This window comes from Simochromis diagramma, unplaced genomic scaffold (assembly GCF_900408965.1).
Source record: "Simochromis diagramma unplaced genomic scaffold, fSimDia1.1 OVJJ01000802.1, whole genome shotgun sequence".
In the NCBI taxonomy this organism is placed as follows: domain Eukaryota; kingdom Metazoa; phylum Chordata; class Actinopteri; order Cichliformes; family Cichlidae; genus Simochromis; species Simochromis diagramma.
The window spans coordinates 4,679,627-4,706,933 of NW_024387492.1; the positions used below are offsets into that span (position 1 = coordinate 4,679,627).

General features: G+C 44.5%; 2 protein-coding genes across 2 annotated transcripts; one reads left to right on the forward strand and one right to left on the reverse strand.

Annotated features, from left to right (window-relative positions):
• Positions 1–1,064: 1,064 nt before the first annotated feature.
• Positions 1,065–7,879, reverse strand: naa30 (N-alpha-acetyltransferase 30, NatC catalytic subunit). The gene is made up of 4 exons (XM_040017823.1): positions 6,819–7,879; positions 5,987–6,110; positions 5,722–5,777; positions 1,065–3,939 (listed from the first exon to the last, which is right to left on the reverse strand). The coding sequence occupies exons 1-4, from the start codon at positions 7,647–7,649 to the stop codon at positions 3,802–3,804; spliced, it is 1,149 nt and encodes a 382-aa protein (XP_039873757.1). The 5' UTR covers positions 7,650–7,879; the 3' UTR covers positions 1,065–3,801.
• A 16,127-nt stretch (positions 7,880–24,006) lies between these two features.
• Positions 24,007–26,898, forward strand: LOC120725529 (homeobox protein OTX2-like). The gene is made up of 3 exons (XM_040018524.1): positions 24,007–24,522; positions 24,773–24,924; positions 25,331–26,898. Exons 1-3 carry the CDS (start codon positions 24,426–24,428, stop codon positions 25,955–25,957), a joined length of 876 nt encoding a protein of 291 aa, XP_039874458.1. The 5' UTR covers positions 24,007–24,425; the 3' UTR covers positions 25,958–26,898.
• The last annotated feature ends 409 nt before the right edge of the window (positions 26,899–27,307 follow it).

Genomic DNA, 27,307 nt, shown 5'->3' on the forward strand with positions numbered 1-27,307 from the left:
GCACAAAGCAGTTCTAGGTATTTGATGCACATTTGTTATCCCAATGTTAATAAAGTGTCTTTTGTTTGGGAAAAAAAACAAACATTTTCTGTAACTTCATGAACCATCTGACATGCTTAATGAACAAATGCCTGTTTATACAATATAATACTGTTTTAGGGTATGTGTGATGTAAAATGGTAGACTCTTTTCCCCCCTCTTGATGTGGATGTGATCAAATAAACAGCTCTTTTTGATGTCTGATTGTGACTTCTTTTTTTTGACACACAGATACAGCCGCTTCAGACAGCAGACAAGACAACCCAGTTTTACAGCATTAAAAAAAAGAAAAGAAAAAAAAAAATCTAATAATTTATTTCTGTGTTCTTTTTCCACATTAAATAAAAGCTATTGGACATTTCCGGATCAAAAATAAATCAAGAGGGGACAGGAAGAGGAACAGAGAAAAACAGACATGCAAAGAAAAGAAAAACAAAACTTTTGCTCTCCTCTTTTCACACTTCGTAGATGGTAGAAAGGCTGCAGAAAGCCCCTGTGGACCAGCTGCTCGCTTGTGTGGTTTTGTGTCACACATCGACTGCCAAAACAAATGCTAATAATAATTATCTGATCAATGAACTTACGTCAACTGAGAAATTAAGAGTTATAAATTTAGGATTTCAGTCACCCGAGGTCATGACAGCACAGTGGATGATCAGGATGAAGGGAGGGGGAAAAAACAACTGTTTCTGATGTCATTTCAGGGCAAAACTGAGTCTCTGAGAGAAAACTGGGTAATGGATGCAACGCCACAAGGCACAGCTCCAAACTGATTATTGATGACGAAGCCCTTCGGTCTGTGAGCGTGATCTGAACACAGCCACTGTGGCAGGCTGTAATGCCCATATATACCCTAATGGAACCGCGACAGTTTGGCATGACTGAGGCAAAGAGACCCAGTTCCTTCAAAACTGAAAACACCTCTGTTTGAATGAGGAAAATGGGTGGGACCTCCAGAATAAACCACAAGTAGTTTGATAAAAATCTAAACAGTGTCTGATGAGCAGCAAAGGTAATAGTTGGCGTTCGGGGGATCTATAGATTGTTTTTGTACTTTCACATCATCTCTGAATGGGGTTAAAGTAGCACAGAAATTAAAAATAAAAATCAAATCTGATAAATCAACACAATTCGCCCCAAACCCAACAGATGACCAAAAAACAAAAAAAAAAAACATGCTTTCAATATATTCAACGAAAAGAACACTCGTATACAAATCTGAAAAAACAAAAAAACAAAACTTGTCCATTGTTCCAAATGCATACAGACACAAACTTACATAGACAGACCATTATGTGGGTGGCGACTCTGTAAACATCTACTCTCCCTTCCAGTCCTCGGCTCCTGGGGTGTACCAGCTCAGCTCAGTGGTTGAAAAAGGGGGAATAAACCCTAATACATTAAAACTCCCTGTGAATGTTTGCTGAAAGCATGTGTCTGTTCTGGTGCAGCAGATTTAAAAAGAAAATAAAAGAATTGAAATAGTGCCACATGGCAGCCCGCTGTGGTGCTTTCTACTTTCAATATTGTGGAGAAAAAGCACACAGATGCCCAATTGCATAATTTGTTCTTGCATTTGCAACCTGTGAAAAAAAAAGAGGTTTTTTCGCCCATCAACAACCACTGCAATCCGTCTTTCTGCCTTCGCTACAACACCAAGCACTAACCCTACTCCTGAAAAATAAGGGTCCACTTTTTTTTGTTCCTTCCTGTATCTAACAAGGAGTTCTTGTTGTCCTTATAAGGCCAGAACAAAATGGCAGCACCTTTTAGAGGCTCGATTTTCCTGTACGGGGCAGGGACAGGGTGGGGTGGGGGACTCTGAAAGTAGAGATGTAAAGGTCTAACAGAACATGATCCATACCATTGTCAAAAACAGCAGGAGACAAACATTCATACTCACGCATACACACTGCAGCAAATTTCCAAAGAAGTGCATCTGACCTTTGTTCAAGCGAGCTTTCTTTGCCGCTTTAGTGTGTCGTCGGACTGCCCGGGCGCATCCGTTCGCAGGAAAGGAGATCTTAGAATGTTATAGCGAGGTTGGCGGTGCGTCGGGTTAACGCGCCCGGGAAGTGCATTGTGGACTCGGCCGCTTGAGAGCGGCATGAGGTTATACAGGTGTCAAGTAGACAAATGGAAACAAAGTTAAAGTGAACAAAAGAATAAAATATAATCTGGTAAGAATACTTCTCAATTTTTCGCTTTTTTTTTTTTTTTTTTTTTTAAGTTTAAATTGCACGCACACAGCACACTCATACAGGAATCCAGCATACGTAACACTTTGTCTCGGATCTCGCGCTTTGGTGGACCGGAAGCGGCTCCAGAGGTTTGCCCACTCAGCGGGCAGATCGCTGTGGCCGCGGCTGTCGGCGCCGATAGGTTTGAGTGGCACTCACGACGAGGAGATTCAGGCTAATATTGCAAATTAGTAGGAGAGGAGAGGTCGGACCACACCATCATTGGTGAGGAGTCTCTTTTAAACATCCTGTATTCTCCTTTTTGTTTTGAGAGGGGGGGATTTTCCAGTAGCTGGCAGTGCATTTGGGGAGAAAAAATAAGTTATGATCTGCAAAAAAACAAGCAAACAGAAAAAAAAAAAAACTCCTCACCCACGTCCTGTCTAGGTTTGACGATGAAGACACCGAAGCTTAAAACGGTCCACGAGTCGGGCAAAGTTTGAGGTGCTAATGGAGTGATTTGTTTCAATCAGCTGCTCTGCGCCAACATGCGTACACAAACACAGGATGGGCTTCTTGGAGAGGGAGTTGGGGATTGGCCTCAGTCTGAGTTAATCGACAAGCTCTTATTCCCGCACTCACATTGAAACAAAAAGCATGCATATCTTTACAGGCTTCAGTCCTGGGGGCTGAGGCAGGTGATGGAAGCAGCGGCAGCAGCAGCAGCAACGGGGGAGGGGGGTGCTGCACCTGCTGGACAGGATGGGGAGACAAAAAACACACCAAGCACGCGCACTCATACAAACGTGTTCTTCACTCGCTCACAGTGAAACCAACGGCAAATGACAAAAACAAAAAACAAAAGCCACTTGCTTTCTGAAAAACACCAGGCGGTACAAACACACAAACTATAGCTTTTTCCGTCCCCCTGCCCAACATATAAGGTTAAAAAAGAGAAAACAAAACAAAAATGAACTCCACAAATATCTTCCCAGTCTGTGTTTACCGCTCCACTTCCTTGTTTCATGTGGTGATGATTTTTTTTTTTAAAGTTTTTTCCTTGTGTTTTTTAAAAGTCTGCTTTGTCCCAGGTTCTGCAGGATTTTGGTGTGGTGCCTTGTCCTTTTTGTTTTGTTATTTTTTTGTAGGGGGTGGGGGGCGGAGTCTGGATGCACATCCTCACTTGAGCTGCCTCACACCTGGTCGAACAGGCGCCCCCGAGCTTCCAAGGTTGCAATGTCCCCCATTCAATGAGGTCACCCTCACTCGCCACGCCCTCGTCACAGAAGGCAGCGGGAGACCCCCCCGTCGTGTAACACCTGGTGGGATTTCAGTCCATTTCTGCCTAAACGCTTGTTCAGAGGTCAAGGATAAAAGGAGGGTGTGTCTGCTTGTTTTATGCATACTTATGTGCATACTCCTTGGACACAGGTATATGTGTAAGTGTGTGTGTGTGTAGGTGTCTGTATGTGTGACTATAAGAGTGAAATGACCAGGGCAGAGCTGAGGCCGTCAAGCTGATAAGTGTTCGAGGTGAACAGCGCCTGCTGTCCCGTCCTCCTCCCGTCCCTTCTGTCTTCTGCTAGCGGAGCCACAGTTTGAGCCGCAGCGCGTCCACTCCGTTCAGGTAGTATCTGAAGAGCCGCTTGTCTCTGACAAAACCCAAGTTTTCGTAGAGCTTCAGGGCTGATTTGTTGGTGATCTCAGTCTCCAATACAACCTGGGAACACACAAATGAGTGTGTGAGTGAGCTGACTGAATTTTGGAGCCTGTACTCGTTATTTGGTCGTTCGTGATTGTTTGGACTTGAACTCTTTACCTGAAGAATAAAAAAAAAAGTTAACAATACTGAAAATGAACTCGTTTGCCATCATGGGATCAACATAAAATTTCCTCTCTTTTTCACCATACACTGCCTCTACTTGGCCCCATTTTTCAGCCATTCGAGACTGATTTGCTGTTAAACAAACCTCACTCCCTTGCTCCTAACCTGCTAGCTCCAGGCCTTTTCTAGACAGGAGGGCTGTTCAGTCACCACTGTGGTGGTCCTCAATATTAGCCACTCTAACCAGAACAGATGAAAAGCTGGTACATCTGCTACTAATTTGAGCAACAGCCCAGTCCAAGACAGTGGAGGTCCAGCAAATCCACAGGATAAGACTCCTATAAACATTGCAAAGAACATTTTTCTCCCATATTGGCTTCTCTTTATTGGGCCCCTGTCAAATCCAGAATTAAATTTCAAATCCATCTCCTCACATACAAGGTCTTGAAAAATCAGGCCCCGTCTTATCTTAAAGACTCTCAACAGAGCACTTCACTTCGCTCTCAGACTCCAGGCTTACTTGTGGTTCCTAGGATATTTAAAAGTAGAATGGGAGGCAGAGCCTTCAGCTCTCAGCCCCTCTTCTGTGAAACCAGCTCCCAATTTGGATTCAGGAGACAGTCTCTACTTTTAAGTTTAACATTTCCTTCTTGATAAAGCATATATAGTTAGGGTTTCTTCCTGTTAAAGGGGAGTTTTTCTTTCCCACTGTCACCAAGTGCTTGCTCATAAGAGGCTGTTGGAGTATTTTCTGCATTATCGCGGGGTCTCTGAGGTGACTCTTGCTGTGATTTAACGTTATACAAATGAAATGAAATTAACAGTTGAAATATTTTCAGGGGACAGCAAACACTTTAGACATCAATATGCACTTGTACAGTATATAGTGACAGCGTTTCCTCACCTTAGAAACCTTCAACTGCAACTGTGACCAATAAATACTCAAACTCTAAACCTACCTTACTTGTGTGTTATATCTTGGTAGCTAACAAGCTGTAAGTGCAATATGTAAGTTGCTATTGCAAATCACTGCTTTTATAAGAGAAGATATTTGGCTAGAAAGCACGAGCACAGGACACTAAAGACCCACCCACACATTTGCTTGTTCTTTTTCTTTTTTTAAATAAGTAAAAACATATCCTATAAAAACATGTACCGTTTGTGTGTACACATTCAAAGCACTGGATATTGCTGGGTTGTATCAGAGTGTCAGCTCTTTGGTCTCAACCAGCAAAGAGACTGAAGAAATCGTAACGCTGTATCACATGTTTCATCTTCTAGAGGAATTCAAAGTCTGCAAAGGAAGCAGCGTGCATGTTTGGCTTTTCAGGGAGAGGCAGAGCATATGAAATAGTTTATGGTAGAGGATCAAGGTTACCAGCTAGTTTAGATAAGTGAAGGACAGCCCAGGAGAACTGGACCTTGAAATAAAAACGGCTTTAAACAGCTATAAATGTTCTCTCTTTCGTTTTGTGTTCCTTTCAGAAAACCTACAACTTAGAATGGAATGCCAACAGTGTAACATGTGCTTATACTATTGATTTTATGTAGGATGCATATTTTCACAGTACGACTGAATATGCTGGCACTCTGGCCTGAATAACAGCTCTTATGTAATGTGTGCAAATGTGTTAAAGTTTGGTTCATAAACAGCGCCACTGGGTCTAGCTCGCTTACCTCGTCGCAGTCGCCCTCCACCATGGCATAGATGGCCTTTTTCACCAGATTAGTACCTGAAACAAAACAGTGGACTCTAAGTAAGAAGCTAAACCCATGTATGGCCTCCATCTCCAATATATTAAAGTATAATGTTACTCATCACTCTGAGTGCAGAGTCTATCTAAACGGTGCATTTGCATAAAGAGATTTGGTTGCCCGGGACAGCAGAGAAGACGGTGAAGGGAGAGACTGAATATTCTGAAGAGGAGCGCCGAGATCTCACCGATGCTTTTCCTTCTGTGTTTCGAATCCACGGCCAGCATGGCAATGTAGCCTCGACGAAACATCTTCTTATGCATGTCAAGCTTACATACAATGGCTCCGACACACTCCTGCTCCACCATGGCCTGCGAGAAATGCACACACACAGCAAAAAATACACGCTCAGTGGTTACGAGTGTCCACTGGGGTGGCCGCTGACAGCCTAGCAACCGTTCCTCTGAAGTTCCTGTCATCCTGCCAGTTCAGCTGGCTCCACGTGCTGACCTCTGACCTTTTTATCTTTTTTTTTTTTTTTAAAATAGCACTTCCTCTTCTGTCACATGTGGTGATCCAGCCAAAACTGGAAATGGGATGTTTTGGACCTTGATGGCCACAGAATGAAAAGAAGGCAGGCCAGTGTTTTCAAAGCAGAAAATGCTACCATGACACAGCACATGCAGAAGGAAACCTAAGGCACATTACTCTCTGCTAATACTGACGATTAGGATTTTATAATTGCTTTACATTACAAATCTGTACATAAATGAGTGGGCTGGCACATTTCTTGATTCATTAATAACCTAAAAAACTGAATCAATGTTGGATCTGTAACAGCAGAAGACAGGTTGTTTACCGCCTGCCAGCAGTAAAATAGAAACAAAGCTTATGAGCTGAAATGTTATTGACATGTGTGTGCTTTAGCTTCAGTGGAGGTCAGCTGTGACAGGCTTGGATGTACAGTGACATGTGGTGAAAAACAAAGCTGTCACACCCAACTCCTATAATGCTCCTGCAACTCAGAGTAACCAGTCAGACTTCATAACTGTGAGCGGTGCGTTCAATCTACTACTTACCAGAAAGCAGAGCTGCGGCCAGTTGTGGATGAAGTACCTGTACGTGTAAATTGAATAAGGCTCAGATAAGTCCTTGGTGATCAGTCTCATGATCCACGGCATCTGAAGTTCAGACTCGTAGCGGACATAGCGGATGCCGTGGTTATCCCCGGGGGAATCGCTCAAGTCGAGCCGGGCGAGCTCCTCGGCCGGCGGCTGCTGCAGGTCAGCCTGGCTCTCCTCACCGCCGGGCCCAGCAGCGTCCGGCTGCTCGTCACTCGAAGGTCTAGAGGGCGGCGTATGGTCCAACTCTTTCCCCGCTTCGCAGGCCGCCTCAGCTGTAGTGAAACCCGGCATCCCGTTCACGCTATTGTTACCATGAGGAGAGTGACTGCCGTTTTTGGAACAGGGGCTGTGGCCTTCGTGTTGGCAGTGCTCACTATTGTTCCTAGCGGCAGGAGCCTCCTCGTTGCTGCCAATGCTGTTGTCACAGTTGTCTACGGACGATCTGGGATTGTCAGGCCGGTTTCCTACGTGCTGGTGGCTGTCAGGGTCCTCTGAGGGGCTTGCCAAGCCGTTCAACTGCTGCTGCTCTCGGGCTTGCATTTTAAGGTGAAGCGCCGCCGGGCTAGCTCGCGCTAGCATGTTTTTCTGCTTCTTCTTGACCGACCTTTTGACTTCGTTTACCGACTGAGACTTCGTCCCTGTACCGGCAGGCACACACTGCTCCCCGTGGCACGCCGGCTCTCCGTCTTCCACCGCCGGTTCCGCGCTCCCAGCCGCGGGGAAAAGAGGAATTTCAGCCGGGGATGCAGGCAGTGCGCTACTAGGCCCAGGCGGCACTGTGGCCATCCCACTGCATTAAGGTGGTGATTGACACTTGGAAAACGTTGAACACAATTTCATCCACAAGGCGAAGGCATATACAACCAATGTACGAGCTAGTTCATCGAATATTGCATAAATCCAGGGTTTTCTGGGGCGATAACGTTTCCGCTGGCGATGGTTGTCGCTGCTTTCTCCTCGATTTCCCTGCTGCCGCAAAGTGCCGTCGCAGCAAACGCCATTGCAACGGCATTCATACACGTTTTACGACAGTAGTGTAAAGCATGGCTGCTGTACGGTTTTTCCCACTTCCATTGCCCCCTACCCCCCGAGCCTCTTTTTGGTCATCCTTGTGAAACTTTTTATATTGTTTGTCAAATTTATCTAACCAGTCAATATTGATATTTACCTCCTTCTGTTCGCCTTTATGTTCTGTCTGCTTTAAATAATACATATGTTTGTGTCGTACCCTGCATTGCCACACTGTACTCACAACATTGTGGTAATGCAGACCTCTTCAACACTGGATAAGTCAAAGGTGACTGAAGAAGTCCTTTTGCTGCCCCGTTAAACCCAAGAACATATCATTCCTTACCAGCAGAGGGCGCCAAACCGAAGCTTTAGCATATGGAATAGTTTTGTAAGCGCAACAACAGTAACACTGCATTTTCTCCACAAGATGTCGCCATTCGACCAGTTTGTCGCTTCATCCTGCAAAGAAGGTGCAAGTTTGTGCGTGTATGTCCAGTAGTATCCAATCATGGCCTACTGTCCTTTCCAGAAGCATACTGTAGGCTGCTGTTAATTCATCATTCCCAGGATGCTGTGAAGCAGGAAAACCACAACTCTGCAGCGGTTCATATTACACATAACATGATAATAATACATAATAATTACATTTGTTTTCTGCTTATATTTACATTTAACCATTTCCCTTAGTCTGCTAAGGAACATATTCATATTCTTCTTTCACTTTTATTACGTTTATTTCCTTTTAAGGTTTCATTTTTCCTTAACCTTTATTAGACACAAAAGTACAGAGAGCTGACAGAGAAGCATGGAAAGAGTGGAGGGAATGACATGCAGGAAATGGTCTGGGGCAAGCCTCAGTAGCAGCCTTTGGCATACGGATCACCTGCTCAACCACAAAACCTATATACATTTGTCTTTGTAATCAAAATAGTCTAGGCTCACATTAGAGGAATAATCTCCAGATAAAATTTGCCAGGTGCACAAGTCATGAGTTTGAGTATTGGAACAGAGTTTGTGATATCATGTGCCAAGAACCCCCCCCCAGAAAATAACAACCAAAAACAAAAATTTTACAGGAGGCAGCAGCCTGCCTGTGGAGAGCGAGAGGAGAGAGATTGTGTGCCAGCATAGGAAGGAGAAGACAACAACGCAGAAGACAGCACAGGGGTCCTTCCCCTGTTACACTGTGAGGGTGAACACAAAGTGTGGGGTCACTGAAACTCAAATGTAGCGACAGGAAGTCAAGTGATTCTGAAAAATGTTGTTACTGTAGTATTCTGTTGCACACAATGGGCCATGTTTCTGGTTTCTGAGTATCGATGCTCCTCATGCCCTGTTAACTGTGTTGCACATCTTTCTGTCACCACGTGCTTTTCCCCTCACAAAACACACACATTTAGGTAATCTTGAAATCAGCATGACATTACAGAGTATTAACTTTGATATTTTTAAAATAGCAGTACAGTGCTCTAATTATTCAGTGTCAGCAGGAATTCATAGGACAAGAACTTCAGGAAATGAGAAGATAAATTATGCATTTCTAGTATCCACACAGATTCTGACCAAATATTTATATATTTTGATTCCCCTTATTTGTAATGTTGTTTTTGGTGGTGATGACTTATTTATTTGAATCAAAGGTTTTGGGTGAGTTCACTCTAAGAGCTGTAAAAACTGTAATGCTTAGCTCTTGTCAAAGACATAAAGCTTATCCTTTTCACAAGGTGTTCTTTAACAAGATAAATGAGATAAGATGTGTCTTTTAATCTCAAAACAGACAAAATGGGTGAAATCAACCATCAGTGTATGTGTTACATCTTCATCCTTTGGCTGCTCTTTTTTAGGGGTCGCCAAAGCAGATCATCTTCCTCCAACTCACCATATCTCTACCACACTCCTCTGTAACACCAACCCTCTGCATGTCTTCCTTCACTACATCCATGAGCCTCCTCTGTGGTCTTCCTCTTTCCCTCCTGCCTGGCAGCTCCATCTTCAGCATCATATTTGTCTTGCCTGCCAGCACGAAAGTTTGCTTTCTTTTCCTTAAAGTCCTGCTTTTTCTGTAATCGATGGATCGATGGACATTTTGGATGTTTCTTCTTGCTTCTTCTTGCTCTACGTCTCTTCCTTACCTCAGGGTAAACCTTGACAGATACTCCAGCTTTTTCTCAGTTTTTCTGGCAGATTTCTTGCAACATTTATACTCATCTTAAGTGGAGGGAATTTTTCAAATGAATTCAAATCTGCAGCAAAAACACTGTGACCTGCCGTACCTTTCCAAAAACCCTTTAAATCACGCATCAAAATTCAGCTTCTGTGTTGATGACTAAATAGTTTCCACAAGACACATATAGGTGTCTTTCCTCTGCATCCATATATCCTTACTCTTGTTCCTCTCAACTTCCATAAATATGTTTTCCAAAATTAAAATTATTGGCTTGCACCTGTGGCCACAGAACACAATTTAAACTATACTGCACATGAAAGTTCTCTATTTTGTTCACAAAGACGTGCCCTACTAATATTTGCTCAAACTGTGGACAGTTTTACCAAAACGAGGCAAGGATTTGAAAATCGTCTGGCAGTATCGCTCTGTAGCGCCCTCCAGCTGTAGCTCCAGGTACTCTGAAGTGGATCGCTTTCTCACAAAGACACAGTTGAGTCCAGTCGGCCTGCCACAACCAGGCCATGACACAAAAGGTCTAAGTGGGAGTGCTAGATGCTAGAGAGCCTGACTTTGCTCTTTCATGCTAACACGGATTGATCTTTCAGTCGTTGTCCGTCCTACACAGCTGCCATGAACATACGCGAGTTTTGAAAGGGAGTCATATTTTACGTATAAATATACATTACAGAGAAAGAGGCCGAGATAGGAGGGAGAGAGAGAGAGACGTCTCTTTTAAAGCTAAGCCTTGGGGCTGAGAACTCTCTGAAGAGCTGGAATCAGACATGCACAATCAGTTCCCCTCTTCAAATCTCCTTTGCAGGCCTATCTACTTGAACAGGCTTCTCTTAATTACTTTCTCTATCACTTAGGCGAGCCGTGGCTGGGACGAGGAGCAGCAGCGTCTCTGCCAGAGACATTTGGCTGGTTTGAACCCATATTTTTATAGGCCTATCTTCTTTCTCACAAGCCTGTCCCACACCTTCTCCCCGCACCACCACCACAACCGCCGCAGCCACCGCCACCTTTCTTCCCTCCTTGCCTTGCTTTCATTGCACGCTGCTCTTGTCTTTCCATGGCTCTCCCCTATTCCAAATATCTCCAGGGTGTCAGTTGCGTCATGTGACTGGTGCGCTTGTGATTACAGCAGTTGGCAGACGTGCTAATCTATGAGGAAGAACCCAAAATATCTGGAGAAAAAAATGACAGCATGTAAAAGAAGCATAAGGTCAGTATGGAGATCAGCGTAGAGCGAGAACACGGTAAAGACAACTCAGGGTTGACACTGAAACCCGAATTCCCTCCTCTTTCAAATCTCTCCGCCTGTCTTCCTGTCTGTCTGAACCGCTCTCAGGGGCTTGAGGCCAAACTTTGGACCCCCTCCTCCCTTCCTCTCTCATGCTCCTGCCTGTCACATTGGCTTGCTCCCCTCACTCTGCTCACTTCCCTGTGTCCTCCTTCTTCTTCTTCTCCTTCTTCGATTTTTTTTCCTTCTCTTTTTGTCTGGCGTCTGGTCCACTAGAGCTGTATTTAATTAGTTTCTGTTGGGTTAATTAGGGGCTAAAGTTAGGGGGTCGGACCAGGACAAAAGCGGGTCAGGCTGGACGGATGCAGGTGCTCAGGAGTGGTTGCCAGATTCCACCGTTCAGATTAAGATGGCCTTGAATTGTCTGGAGTATTGGAGAGCAGGCGAGCCACTAGTAAATCGCAAGGAGGGGAGGTTTTCCACCTCACACGGGACGGTGGGCTCCATATGTACCCACGGCAGCATCACCGTTCTTGTTTATATGAATTTCAGCATCATTTCTACGCGTGTGCCACGCCGGCATTCATCACAGAGTTGGTCCCATGTATGGCGCGTGCAAATGATGTCCTCGCCAGTCTGTTGTATGTTCTCATTCATATCACTGCCCGCCACCATGTGCCCCCCACCCCCAACCCTTTTTTCCCCCAGCAGTGCCAGCTATACCCTGCTCCTTTGGCTTGCGTGGAATTAGAAGAAAAATATGTGAGGAGGACATCAAATGACCAAACCAAGCAAGTGAAGCATACATAAAATGGGCAGCAGCAGCCTTTGAAGTGTACATCAGTGGCCCGAGTGAAGTGATCACATAAATTAAACGCATAAAGACAGCAGTGTGGATGTGAGTATAGACTGCTGCGCTTTCATCTCACCTGTTTACTAACTGTTCTTTTTGGCACACTGTTTGAAACTCACACATGCTGTATGCAACTCATACATTGCAAAAGTAAAAGAAAGACACCATTCGACTTTTTTGAAAGGGAAGGAGAGGAGAGAGGAGAAACGAGAGGAGAGGGATCTCTGGCATGGCTGGAGCCCCTCAGTGTGTGAGGGTCCTGGGGCCCTTTAGACAGGCGCCAGCCCAGCAGGGAAGCAGAGACAATCACGCAGCACCAGATTCAATGCACAGAGATTGAGGGATGGGAGAGAGATGAGGAGTCACAGAGGGGTAGATTGAAGGGGGAGCGGGACAAAGAGGACAGCTGAGAAAGGTGGAGGACACGACAAGGAGACGAGTGGGAAGGGTCCAGGTAGAAATCGAAGGAGCGCAGAGCAAACAAGCTAAAAAGAATTGGATGGAGAGGGGGAGAATGACAGCGCAGATCAAGAGGAGAAGTAAAAGGAAGAAAGAGCGAGCCTGACAGAGATAGCATATATTCCCTCTGTAACAGTCTTTATCACCAGCCCAGATCGTGGCGTATGAACAGTGATCCAAGTCAACCATCTGCTGAGGCTAGATAAGCCTGGGAGAGCTGGGTATTGAGCTGTCACTCAGGGAGGAGTGCAGAAAAGGAAAGAAAGGAGGGGAGAGAGAGAAACAGAAGAGAAATAAAGACGGGACAGGAGAGAGATGGAGAAGAAGGAGGGAGGGAGGGAGGGAGGTGTCTGCGCAAGGTAGGAAAAATGAAAGGAGAAGATTTGTGCGGAGTGGAGAGCACCCGTCTTGTTAGAGAAAGACTTAACGTCAACTAGATGTCCAGCCCCGTCCCGTCTGATCTCGAATAATCCTTCAGTTAATAAGAGGAACAATAAAAGTGTTTTCTTTCTCGCCAGCCTACACGTCCCACACGCACACATATATCACACTGTGAGACGCATCGACTCACATCACTCCTCATCACGCTAATGATGACAGGATGTTTGTTTGTTTTCTGTCACTGGCAGCATGTGCATATTCACATTTGTCACGTTGTAAAGTTCTAATCACGAAACAGGGCTTCTTGCCATTTCAAACAAATCTGCAATTCGCTTATATTAATGTGCAAAAATGTGTGGGGGGAGCTGTGTCCCCGTGAACATCACCTCCATTGGTCGGGAAGATCCCAACACTGGTTTAAAAAATTAATTCTGTCCTCATTTACTTGATGTTTGTTTGATTTCCTTCAAGTGAATCAATCCCAGTTTTATATGCATGGATCTGTGCATTTATAGTGTGATACCCTGGTAGATATAGGGGGGTGAATTAAGGCCAGGAGGGGGGTCAGGCCCGGGAGTGGGGGTTAGGAGGGGATTAGCTGAGGCCGGTTGGATCATTTTACAGCCGGAGGACCCCCCCTTCACCCTCTGCAGTCTCCTGGACAATAAGGATTAAACTCCTCTTGTTCCTCAACTCTGGAAAACGGCAGGGCGACAAAGACACTATTCCTCCTGGGTCCCCTGGCTGTGGCTGGGAGCTAAGGAAAGGAGAGGAGGGTGGGAGGGAAGAAGTGATGGAGTGAAGGGAAGGAGGAAGGGAGGGAGGAAGAGGCAGGGGGTCCGTCATAAAATTAATCCCTTCACAATTTCCTCTGGGTGCAAAGTGAGATATGAGGCAGACATGTCTAATGAAATGCTACAGTCATCTAAGGACACAGTGATAAAAGCATATATTAAACTAATGGAGCCCGTCATTAGTGGCTCTATTAAGCGGATCGAGATAGTGCGCTCTCTTTTGGTGATCTGCGTGGAAGATTAATCAATTCTAAGAAAAGCCCACCTTCTCACAGTTTCCTATTTTAATGCTCTTGGCATTTATGTGGCAATATTTTAGTTACGTTACCCATAATCCTCAGAGCTGGAACTATTCACTATCTGTTGTTTTTATTACTTTTTTGCTCACTTTCATGCTTAGCTTGGGACACAGACTGGAATCATAGGTAAACAGCCAGCCAGGCTCCAGATGAACATAACATTCATATTAACACACTTATAAAGCTCAGTCAGTAATGTATTAAATCCACAGAGTGTATATAAACAGTGGGCATAGCCAGGTCACGTGGTTTGCCCCATCCTGATTGCCGCTTTTTGAAACCAGATCTCCAGCATGGGATGGATCTAATCTGACAGCATGCTCATATATTAGCCGCTTCTTGATCACAGTGAAAGTTTATTATTGTTGCCCTTCTGGAGACTCACGGAGATCGGAATATACAAAATGAACATCATGCTGTGGTTCATATGACGTCAGAGTAGCGATTGAAGTGCGTCATGAATGTCTTTTACTGGTACTTACATCTTATTTCTTAAATCTGCACAAAAACTTCAGTCTAAAAATTTTTTCTGCACTGTTAGTACCTCAACAGGTCATTTCTATGCTTCAGTTTTTCTACAGATGGAACAAATACAGCATAAAGTGATGATCAGCTGTGTCTTATAACAAAGCCTTAACTTTAAATTAACAGTACAATGTTCAGCAACTTAATGGTAACAAATCCCAAAATGTCTACACATGCTGTCAGATTAATACACGTTTCCAGTCTTTTTCCTGAGCTAAGCTGGCTTCCAAAATGTCAAAGCTATTGATTCCAAATTAAATCGCTGGACATAAATCCCAGGTGCAATATATCATTTGGGTCCTCTGCGAATAAAAAAAGTATCCCGAGCTAAATAAGTCAAAGGATAAATCCTGTGTAAAGGCCCAGTGTTGAGCACAGTGCGATCATAGCCTGAGGCATGGCGATTAGGAAAGCTTAGATGTCAAAGAGTCCACCCAAGGACGTACTACTGGGCTCAGTTTGTGGCACGGTGCCCTCCTTGTTTGCACTTACAATTACTGTTTCGTCTGCTTTGGGGATGAAGGACAAAAGTAATTCTGTGATGTTGTGATGCAGAGTATCCAATTTACTGGTCAACGACCAAGTGAGAGGAACATAAAAGAGAAAGACAAAAGAAACAGAAGTCCATGGGTTTTAATCTGAGAATAAAAAAAACGAAAAGAAAAAGAAAGAAATGAGGGAGTCATAGAAATGAAAAGAGAAAAAGGCTGAGGAGGAGGGCAAGCAGCACAACAGAACCAGGGGGAGTAAGAGGAGAGAGGAGAGGAGGGGCATTTCTTACAAAAAGGGGTTTCTTTTTTTTTTTACTTATAGGGAAAAAGAGCAAAAGAAAAGCCTCTTCTTGCCTCCTGGATGCAGTGTCAAACCCAATCAGTGTCTGGTCTGGCAGTGCTGCTTGTCTCCCAGGCACCAGCTCACAATGGAGGAGAGCCTGGGCCGCCACACCTCTCACTTCCAATCTGCCTCCTCCAAGACAGGCCTGAAAGCGGGGAGGGACAACAATGCACCTCAAATGTTCAAATTCTCATAAAAAAAGTGCCTATGTGGTGAGAATTGGATTAGCTAGTAAAAGAAAGAAGGAAAAAAAAGCACTCTGGTAGCTTTAGATCAGTTCATGCTGACTTGGACAGTTAATATCAGTTTTTATTGTTAAAAAGCTGGAATAAGTGGGGCTTAGGATAAATGTCTGGGTGTAGGTAGGGGTATTGTTCTTAAAGATTTTCCGAGCAAGAACGGGGTCTTAGTGTCACGGTGTATATACGTAAAAGCCAAACACAAACATGGATAAACCGCAACGACGATTACAACCACCAACAATCCCTGAGCTGCGGAGTCCTGTGCTAATAAACGTGAGCAGCAAGGTCTGATCCTTAAAAACCTCGCCACTCAAAAAAAAATGTCTGTCTTGAATAGACACCCCCTTAAATGGTATTGTTGAGCAAATCCGGTATTAAAAGGAAAGGGTTACTCTGCGTTTAGACTCTTGAAGACTTTAGTTAAGCCAGTGCCGCTGCCACTTTTGCAGCCCGGGCTTCATCGGGCCCGAGTAAACCTGTCTCTCGGTGGCGATTGGCTGAAGGCGAAGGGGCCATCTTTTTCACACGCTTCATCCCTCGCCACCACACCAACCCCAAAGCCCCCCCTTTCCTCCCAACACCCCCGGCTAGTGTTTACCCGTCATCAAACAATGGCTGGTTACTGGCAATTAAACAGCATTTTCTGAGGAATCCGCTGCTCTGGTCTAATGGCATTACTGTTGGATGATTCAATCCTTGAATAGTCAACAGGATTTTGCCTCTCACCAGGAAAAATACTGCTTCATCGAATTACCCGTATTACATAGATTTACCCAAAGCTTATGATTCAGGGTTCACAGATTACCGCTTTTCTAAAGATGGCTGGAGAAAGGCGCGATAGGCTGGGAGAGTGATGACTCCAGTGCCTCCAAGCTGGCCCCTGCCTTTCACTGGCACACTTTTCCCCAGAAGGCTGCTTATCCAGAATGCTTTGCAGATTTGGAGAGATTATTAATTTATGTGAATGCAAACACTTTTCTTTTGTGCTTCGCTCGTCTTGCTTGAACTTTATCATCTTAGACGATGCGAGCACCAGTAGCACACGCGCGCAACATACACACAAGTACAGGCTAGACACAAAGATATAGGAGCCAAGCTGCACATTGTGCCCTTTGACCTTCCTTGGGTCGAGTCGAGCCGGGCAGCTCGAGGAACCGGGAAGATTGGCCAAGTCCATTATCTCACAATGAAGGGCTAATTACCAGGCCTGCAAGCCTCAAATCACACGGCAGCAGACTGCCTGTCTCTGTCCTCCGCTCACCCAACATCTTAATTGCTCTTTTATTCTTTCTCTGTTTTTTACTGTGCCTCTCTCCCCGACTCACTCCTTCGTCGCCTCAGCCATTTCACACATAAAAGCAAGATGCTAATTGCCTGCTATGGAAATATTGGGCCTGTGATTAGCCAGGCAGAAGGTTTGGCTGGCCTGTCTCTGTGTGAAACAGTGTCGAGCCAGCATGCCCGATGCAAAAAAAATTTAAAAAATAGAAAAGTGCGGTAGTCAGCGGTGAAAGGAAATTCATTTTTCCCATCACTCGCATGCGGAGCAGGGTTGAAAGCACGAGGACTGTTATTGTGCTCCAGTGGCAATTTGTCAGACTGCTATGTTGGCAATAAGTTGACAGAAAATCAGCTTGAGCAAAATTACAGAGAAGTTATTTCAATTACTTTTAGGCTAAGTTGGTGTTTTGCTGTGACATTGACATTATAAGGTTTAAATATTTGGACTACATTCAGTTAATAAAGAGGTGGGGTTTGGGAGTGGGAGGGCACCAGGTTGATACACATGATTGATCGTGTTCAGGTAAAGTGTTGTTATCTCCAATGATTAATTCACCCGAGGCCTTTATTAAGTTCTCCCCCTTGTGACCCTCTGATTTATTATCTCATTCACTAAGTAGTTTGCTGATAATGGCCACACATAATCATCTAACAAGACAACAGGGGTTTGTTAATGGACTCCATCTAGCGACCCATATACATATGGAAATGAGACCCAGTGGGGGAATTTGCAGGACCCACTTCCAGCTTCTGTGCCATCTAACGGCTTATTTTCAAAATATTTTCTCCAATTAAACCTCAACATGGCGAGGAAAATGCGTTTTGTAAGCGTGCGTGTATGTGCTTTGTCATATTGTATCCGTAAACTAGCTAAACACAGCTTCCTTGGGAACCTCGAGCTCTTTTCTGCGCACTTCAAATTGTGCTTGGTTATTTTGATAACTCATTCAAAGAAAGTCACCTGCCATTTGACCTTGGTTTTTGTCCCAACCAGCGCTCTTTGAAAACCTTGGCGGATATTGAAATGCTCTTTCAGACAAGTTCTCTTTGCAGTGGCTCCTCAAGAGCTTTGTCCAAGATGTTGGAAAAGCTGGAGATGGTGGTGAGGGGGGAAGGCTGCTTTTTTTCCCAACAGTGGCAGCAGTGGAGTGGCAGCGGTAGTGCAATGATTGGTGGTGACGGCGGCAGTGGTGGTGGTGGTGGGGAATTTGGGGACAGAGAGGGGTGCAGGTCGGCTGTTCAAAGGCTGGCTTTTTACATTGTTGGTCAGTTGGGGATTAAGGTCCTCTGTGCAGCAGAATAGCCCCTCTAATTAAAAAGGATAAGAAGGCAGAAAAATAGCGAGAGGCACGGGAGGAAGCAAAGAAAGAGGGAGAGGGGAGAGCAAATTTGCAGAGAAAAGAAAGAAAAGAAAAACTGTTTTCAGTGTCACTCCCGCAGCCGGGCCCATCAATTCAGACTGGATTAACTTTACACTCCTCCTCCTCATTTCTCTCTGCCACTCTCTCTCCCCAGTCTCTTTCTATCGAGCAGTTTCCGAACTTTGCTCTCCACATGCACTTTAATCTTTTGAATGCATGCTTTCAAAGCATTTAGTTGACCTCATAAAGAGCTTCACCTGTATATTTCTGGGACAATCTTACAGGAAAACTTCACGTGTCATAGCTAAAGATGATGTAACAGTTTACCTATTATAGAAGCAAAACAAACCAAAACCATAGCCAGGAGCTAAAACCAATTACCAGCACCAGCTTCATTCTGCTAAAGGCTTGAATTTGTGTATAGGCTGCATTGTGTGTTCGCTGCTCACTATTTGCCATCATCAGAATGTGAATAGAGAAGGCTGTGTGCTGTGCCCCAGATGCTGGCTGTCAGTAGGTGGGCTGTTTGCCGTGGGGATGCCAGGTTGTGTTTTTGTTTGGCCCTCCTCTGTCCCGCCTGCCTCCCTCCCCTCAACCGGTGGGGGGTCCTGGGCTCCTGGGGCCAGTCCCTGCTGACCAATACCCAGGTATGAGGCCTCTCAGTTTGGCTAACACTATAGCCACAGGCCGTGGGAGGTTAACGAGGTACCAGCAGGCACTAGGCATTCAACTCTCCCATGGGGAAACCACAAGTGGTGGATGTATCTCAATGAAGGGTATGAATATGATGTGATATTAGCTATGACAGCCATGAGGCAGTGGACTATAATGGGAAAATGGTAATACTGTGCTGCAGGTGCAATATGAAGTACGGCACTGACACCAAACTATCAAAGAAGAATCTCCAAAATGTCATTTCACCGGAAAAGTACATGTAGCCGAACCACGCTAGCATTTAAAGGTGTTAAAATTTGCTATTTTATTTAATGTGTTGTTGCAATAATTGGATTTTGTCATGTAAATCTGAGCATGGCAATAAGTCCCCAGCCACACAGGCCTGGAGACTGGTTCTCTACCATCTATCAACCACTGTTTGCTAGGGAAAAATGTGTGCTCCCTGACCAGCTGGCAAGTGCTTGTTAGAGGTTGATGGTAGTTTCTGGGAAATCAGCTGCCTAAAACACAGTCCCAAAGGCCTAAGGTGTGATCAGTGGCTATGTGTATTCTCTTACTGGGGGGGCAAATGTCTAATTGCAATTCCTTTGGTCACTAGTACCTAGCTGTAGTCACTCTGCAAATTTTTTGCTAACTACTAGCTGAGCAGTAGTAAAGTTTGTCTCTGGTTTGCATCCTGTAAGTCGTACAACCACTCGGCTAGAGCAGTTGGCCAATGTTTGCAGACAACCCAGCATCTTCCATGCAAACTACGAGTGACCTCAGCAAAGCAATCATAAGGAGGTTTTTGATGTAGCACCATCTTTGGTGCCAATTTTACCTGGCAACAGCCAGCAACCTCTAGCAACTATTTACCAACCAGTTGGGGAGCAAACATTTTTCTCTCCCAACCAGTAAGACACAAAAAGCTCTATACACTTTTTTTTTTGCCAGTGTGACTTCACATTTGAGTTGCTGGAAAACAGCTCCCCCTCACAGGATAAGAAGGTTTTTGTCTCTGTTGTTCAGCTGCTGCCCAGAGCCTTCTGTTAGTACAATAGTTAAATATCGAGGGACGCTCGGTTTGTCTTCTTGTAATCATCAATACATGTATGGCTTCTTTCACAATGCCTATCAATAAATTTATCATTGTCAGGTGCAGATGGCAAAAGAAAAAAAAAATCACGATAATGTCCAATATAGTTTCCCCCCCATCAGCGTGTAACAGATGGGATTGACAGAGTGGGCCAAGTCATTGATTTGACCTTGATTTAGGCCTAGACCACTGAAGTGAGAGGTAGTCAGAGGAAATAAAGATTAAGAATATTAATCCATGAAGCGATACAATTTGGTATATTGTGTTTACATCATGTAAATGTTACATTTACCCCCATTTATACCCCATGAATTAAGAGAACAAACTCTTTCATTAGATTGTGATTATGATATCTTTAAACAAATGTTTAATATTTAAAGTCTGTCACCCTGATGTACAAGGAACAAACAAATGGGTGCTGGAAAAGAGAAGTGGCAGCAGCTCAACATACTTCCCTCATGCCAGCATTATCCAGTACACTCTGAGAGAGAGCAGCGTTGCAGTCCCACGATTCTTAGCCTTCAATTCGTCTCCCTAACAGCAGGAGAAACCGTGACTGCGTCGATTCGCCGGGAGACAGGGGGAGGGCATATTGCCACAGACATTAACAAGCGACTTCACCTTTTAACAACCACGGCTCCGTTTAGCTGAAACGCTCCCCAGGGCTGTTAGATATTTTCCGATGAATTATATATCAGAGCTGAAGATGAAAGGACTCTGCGTGAGCCAAGAACATCGCTGTGGGACAACAAGGAGACCAGATATTTAAGCCCGGTGAGGCTGTTTGTTTTAGCGTGCATCCATGAAGGCAGAAAATGGGAAAACTCCACGGCCTGCAGTGAAACTGTAAAGGCTATATAGAGATTTGGAAAGATCCAGAAATGACCAAAGTAGGCACTTTAAAAAAAATGAAAAAATAAGGGTAAAATCACAGTTTTATTTATTTATTTATTTATTTATTGATTTTAAAGCCTTTATGCAAGGAATTGACACGAATAGTGCTGAGATTTGCTGTAGCAGCACACAGAGTGCAGGCCTTATTGATTTCAGGCTTGTCTAACAACCCAGCAGCCTCGCAGTCTGTTCATCTGGCACATAGACTCCTAATTAGTTGTCTAACCTGCTGTTTGTTTGGGAGCATCAATCAAAGCCTTCATTTAGGGATGAGGAGGCCAAAGTTTTGTCGGAAACTGATGATTTTTTTTTTAATCCAAACCAAACTGGGATCCAGGATTAAGCCCGAGCACAACAGATGAGCGAAAAGAAAAGAGCATAGAGGGATTAGCTTTAGTGGTAATCTAATCCCGAAATGCAACCTGCACCTCCTTCCTACAACCACAGAATTTTTTTAAGCACACACATTGCTCAGGATTTGACTGTAGGGAGTGGGGGGCGCAAAGTTTCAACCAACATTTACATTTATTTTTTTCTTCATATGTTCTTCATGGAGTTACACAGAATCAAACCACAACAGATCTCTCCAAAATTATTATTATTATTATTATTATTATTATTATTATTAGTTTTTCTTATTTTTTTAATATTTTGTCTTCAGCCTCCATGTCAATCCATCTACTATAATTATGTCATAATAGCACAGCTGGTTTATTGTAATATTTGATGGTCACAGCACTGATGGCAACACACCTTAGCCCATAAATACCATGCCATATTTTACCTGTGTCAAAATATATCAACGTATATGTAATTACATTATTTTTTAATTCCCTTTGCTGGGCATCAGCGATGCTTCTGAGCCAGCAATAGGCCACTTTTCTCCAGCTGCATCTTTTGATACCCCCCTGCCCATCATATTTTGTCTCATTTCCATTGGCTGCTAAAATTCTTCGCCCCCTCCATCTCTTCCTTCCTTCCTTCCTTCCTCTCTCTCTCCTCTCACACACATTCTTTCAGCATAAATACCGAGCATCTCTCGGTATTATCCACATCCAAAGGTTTACCGCAGGCACATAAATCCTTCACAGGCCCATGACCAAAAACCGAGCGCCTAACAACTGAAGTAAGTGGCCCATTTAACTTCCGCCGTTAATTTAGATTGACTCTATTTTTTTTTTTAAAATTATTATTATTTTTTAATTGACAAAGAAAGCCACTGGGAGCTGCTTGCCATGAAGCTAGCCTACAGGGAGATAATTGAGGAGGCGTGTTCAGGGGGAAACTTTGTTCCCTGTCTTGCCTCTGCCGGGCTGCACGCCTGAAGCAAAGACGCAGTGAGCCGAGGAATAGCGGGACTGTGGAGCAGTCCGCAACTTGTGGACGTTTCAGTAAAAGCCTTGGATAGAATTAAGCTTAAACACATCGAAATCAGTTCGTTTTTTGTATCTTATTCAGGGGGAAAGCCCCTCAGATTATTTATAATAATAACAACAACAACAACAACAATAATAATATAATAGGCTACAGCTTTAATTACAACCTGCCTGATTTGTTTTTTTAAATGTGATAGCAGTGCATTAAAAAAACTTTGTTTAATAATAATAATAATAATAATAATAACAATAATAATAACAACAACAACAGAGGCCCACATGAGCGTTTGTCAGTTTGGGAAAGTGAGTTGTGCGGCTGGTTGTGATGGGGTTTGGGGGTAATGGGGGGGGGGGGGGTGTCTGGCAGTCAGCTGGTCTGATAAATACAATGCCAGTCTTTGTTTTATTTTCGTGACGCAGAAAATTAAGGAAGCCTGAATGCGGAGTCGTGGCTGGCGTCCTGTAATCAGGCCAGCGCGTGCCGTCCGGATTATCTCGTTAATTTCTTACAGAAGGAAGAAAAAGGGGAGGAAAAAAAATATACCAGCCAATAATAATTAAATATCCAGGCAGGGTATTTATTATTGAACGGGGTTGAAATAAAGCGACAGATTGAGCACAGGAGTGGCCGTTATGTTGGCTGTATAAAAACGAGGGGTCCGGCTCGGAGCGCCCCGAGTCCTTGTAAAACTTGTAAAACTTATTCTACAGGTAGGTGTAAGTGGAAGCGAGAGGCCTCGGACCGGCTGCAGATGTCTGCGGAAGTTAGCCCAATATATTAGCAATTAATAAAATATTAAGGTGTGCTTATCATCTGATCAAAGAGTAAGTATGTCTTTAACAGGACCCTCGAAGTAAAACTGTCACATAATGCAAAATGTTTTTTCTTTTTTTTTCTTTATTCGATTTTTAATTTAATGTATTTTTATGTTTGTATTTATTTGTGCAATTTAAGAGTTTGTTTTTGAATGCCTAAATTAATTTTTTTAAATAGCTTCCACGTGAGGTTGAAATTAAAATGCTATTTTTATTTTTTTGGGGGGGGGGGGGGGGGGTGTTGTTGTTTTGCTAATAAAATTTACCTCCTCTAAAATGATTGACCATCAACAGAGAAGGCTATCTCTTTGTTTGTTTAGATTAAGTCCTCCTCTCTAATCAACACGTTTCGATAGTCTCACCTTTCCAAATCTAATTCATTAAGGAAAGAGGGTGTGTGTGTGTGTGTGTCCATACTCCAAGGAGGAGTTTCAACCTTCACTTTGGGGTAAATGTCTCCGTGTTTCAAATTATCTGTCCTTCGTATTTTAATGTCGTTACATTTGAATGCTCAGGGAGGTTTTTAATGGAAACAAACAAAGGGCCGGTATAAAGAAGTAAAGGTGCTCGGTTGTGTTTGAATGAGCTGCTCAGTTTGCAGCGCTGGCTTCTTTTGTTTGTTCCCTGAAGGCTTTTGTTATCAGCATTACTTATCGGTCAACACTGGGCTTTGTCTCTGCAAATGTCCCCCAATCAGCTGTCTATTTAGCTTCGCCCAACCTGTGGGTCTATGCTAATTGTGAGCCCGGTTGGGGCCCAGTGTGTGCGCGCATTTTAACGACAATGTTTTGTTTTCGGTGGGTACTAGTAGAGGAGGAGCGGAGTGTGTTTCAGGGGTGGGGAGTTGGAGGGAGGTGTGTGGGGCGGGGCTATAGTAGCAGTGTGTGTGTGTGTGTGAGGAGAGGGGAGGCACTGTGTATGGGGGGGTTGATGGCGTAAACGCCTGTCAGCCAGACAGAGCATCTTCAGTCTGGTACGGACAGCTGGGGGTCTCCACTTGGCTTTAAGAGCACTGCCAGTTTAAGAGGACGCCCACTTCTTTAAACCCGGAGCTCTGCGCACGGAGCGCGTAAAAATTAGCGGACTGATTTCAAGAACTCACTTTAAAAAGAAAGAAAGAGGGCGAAAAATGGTTATGTCTCACTTCAGATTCGCCTGGACGACTTGACTCAGTAAACAGAGACGCGACCGGATTTTTAAAAAATAAAAACAACCCTCTCTTCTGAGATATTTTTCTGATTTCTTTCCATTGGTGCTCCTTTGACCGACACTCAGCATGATGTCCTATTTGAAGCAACCGCCCTACACGATGAACGGACTGAGCTTATCTACCTCAGGAGTGGACCTGCTGCATCCTTCCGTGGGATACCAAGGTAATATACCCTGTAAGCCCGCAACCACTTCACGATAGAAAAAAAAAACTGTCTCTTAAGGTGTCCAGCAGGTTTAAAACATTTAACGGAATGCTGAGTTATCTCAGCTGAAAACGCTGATAGTTGTATTTAATGCTCAGGTGAGGATACGGAACAGGCAACATTTCTAGGTGAGAAGTTGCTGGATTCAAATCGTGCTAAAAGTCAGGATGTGCCAATAATCGCTGTTTTTCTCCCCATTTCTTATCAGCAACCCCCCGCAAACAGAGAAGGGAGAGGACGACCTTCACTCGGGCCCAGCTCGACGTGCTGGAGAATCTGTTCGCCAAGACTCGGTACCCGGACATCTTCATGAGAGAGGAGGTGGCCTTAAAGATCAACCTGCCTGAATCCAGAGTGCAAGTAAGTCGTGAGCATAACTGATAGCGCGAGCCTGCCGAAGGAGGTCGATATTTAGTAATTGTGTCAGTGAGAGGTGAGAGAGGCTCCCCATTCACAGGAGAGGTTGACAACAACACCTCTGAGACTGTATTATTACTTCCTCATTTATTCCCACTGGGAATGTGCTCACTTGTAATTCTAAAATAGGCTATATTTTTTTCCCTCGCATTTCTATTTAATTATGGCCCATACTACTCCTACAGGGAAGTGAGATGATGAGAAAAACAGCTCATTTTTGTATTTACCCCACTGCGGTTACGTGTTCAATATTTTAATGTGTGAATTCTTTATTTATTTTAACATTATTTTTCATTATTGCATTTAAAAGAAAATGATACCTATAATAATCCCAGTAATTCTCTCTCAGGTGTGGTTTAAAAACCGACGGGCCAAACATCGCCAGCAGGCCCAGCAAACCCAGACTGGCGTGCAGAACAAGGCTGTCAGCAGGCCGGTGAAAAAGAAAGGCTCGCCAGTCCGAGAGGCCAGCTCAGAGAGCGGAGCCAGCGGCCAGTTCACGCCGCCTTCGAGCACCTCAGTCCCGGCTGTGAGCAGCAGTGCGGCTCCCGTGTCCATCTGGAGCCCTGCTTCCATCTCCCCGCTCTCAGACCCACTGTCTACCTCCTCCTCCTCCTGCATGCAGCGCTCGTACCCCATGACTTACACCCAGGCGACGGGCTACAACCAGGGTTACACGGGCTCCTCGTCCTACTTCACGGGGATGGACTGCAGCTCCTACCTTTCGCCCATGCACCACCAGCTCTCCGCCGCAGGCTCTGCCATGAGCCCCATGAGCAGCAACGGGGTGTCTAGCCACCTGAGCCCGGCGTCGTCCCTCTCCTCCTCGGCGTATGGACCAGCGGGGCTCGGGTTCAGTGGCTCTGCAGACTGCCTGGACTACAAGGACCAAACAGCCTCCTCGTGGAAGCTCAATTTCAACGCGGACTGTCTGGATTACAAAGACCAATCAGCGTGGAAATTCCAAGTGTTGTGAGGGGTACAAAATAAACGGACAGCTGTCGTTAACTGCAGACTGTACAGGCAAATTAAAGCCCAAGGTTTGGAGAGGCAAGTGTGGCGTTTCCCCCCCCTCACACACCACCACGACCACAGGCCCTAACTTCTACCTCGGGGCAAAGCATAGACGAGGACTGGCGGGCGGCTGTCTCGCGTGTTGGGCTAACTTATTAAAAATACACTGACTTCTTAACTTTGATCAAGGGAACGGAACAAATTTGTTAACCAAAAGTGAGGAAAAGGATCAAGAGATCGAAAGATCCGAATCCTAACTTGGTTGAGTTTGAGGGACATGGTCATGTTTTCTCCTTAGCTACTTAAAGACTCCCTTCTTGTCTTTTTTTTGTTTTGTTTTTATTATTAATTTTGCTGGATCGCTGAAGAGCCCCTTCGATGAAAGCGCTGCGCAGGAGAACGTGTGCTTGCGCTGTGAGTGAGTGAGAGCAGCTCTGAACATGAACCTGGATGCACTATTTAATTTATGAGAAAATATGTGGAAGTTACGAGACAATCAGTCCATGTGCGTGTGAGCATAAAATCCCTGATGTGTTTATTTTGCCCTTGTGTCTGTATTTTTTTTTTTTTGTACAACCTGTATGCAATTGCGCTTTGCGCAAAACCCGTGTGCCACGAGCCAGCTGTGAATTTGATAGTTTTTTTTAATGTCTCGGGTGTTGTTGATAAATTATTATAAGGAGATATTAGTTAAAATAGGGAGTGCACGATGAATGAAGCAAGCAGTGAGGAATTTCACTCGAGCTGTAAAGGGCGGGGGGTGGGGGGGGGGGGGCAACAAACGAACACACTAAAATCCCAATAAAAACAACTTCAACTGATCCACCTCGGCTGCACTTGTGCATCCATCTGATCCATTTCTTGTGTTTCTTTCTTCTTTTATCACGTGTTTCATCGGGGGGGGACACAGTATTCTATCGCCTCCGTTTATTCAGTTCAGACATGAATGCCATCGTTTGCGGTTAATTATCTGAATTGTGGTTTCTTACTGCTGATCACAGCTGCCTACACAGTTCACCGTGTCTGTCACAACTACCCGGGCAAGGAGGAATTTGAATTATGACAGAGCTATGTTAATCCCGTCTCGTGAAAGCGGGTAATCCCAACATTTTCATTCACGCGCGCCACTGGCCCGTTCACACGGAGAAATGTGACACGGGCTGTGCTTGCTCAAGAGTCCAGGGGCAAACACGAGCTTAAAGACAGGTTGTGCGCAAAATGTTCCGTTAAACATCAGTTTGGTTCGGAGGGTGTGTGTGATCATCCGCTGAAACGCCAGTGCAAAAACAAATAACACAATAAAACGCTCCCC

Excerpts from the sequence above, each read along its gene's own strand:
- naa30 (XM_040017823.1), bottom strand. The coding sequence starts at position 7,649 with ATGGCCACAGTGCCGCCTGGGCCTAGTAGCGCACTGCCTGCATCCCCG. Across the intron at positions 6,111-6,818 it reads GGCCGCAGCTCTGCTTTCTG|GCCATGGTGGAGCAGGAGTG; the intron begins GTAAGTAGTAGA and ends CATTTCTCGCAG. Across the intron at positions 3,940-5,721 it reads TGGAGGGCGACTGCGACGAG|GTTGTATTGGAGACTGAGAT; the intron begins GTAAGCGAGCTA and ends GTGTGTTCCCAG.
- LOC120725529 (XM_040018524.1), top strand. The coding sequence starts at position 24,426 with ATGATGTCCTATTTGAAGCAACCGCCCTACACGATGAACGGACTGAGC. Across the intron at positions 24,523-24,772 it reads TCCTTCCGTGGGATACCAAG|CAACCCCCCGCAAACAGAGA; the intron begins GTAATATACCCT and ends ATTTCTTATCAG. Across the intron at positions 24,925-25,330 it reads TGCCTGAATCCAGAGTGCAA|GTGTGGTTTAAAAACCGACG; the intron begins GTAAGTCGTGAG and ends ATTCTCTCTCAG.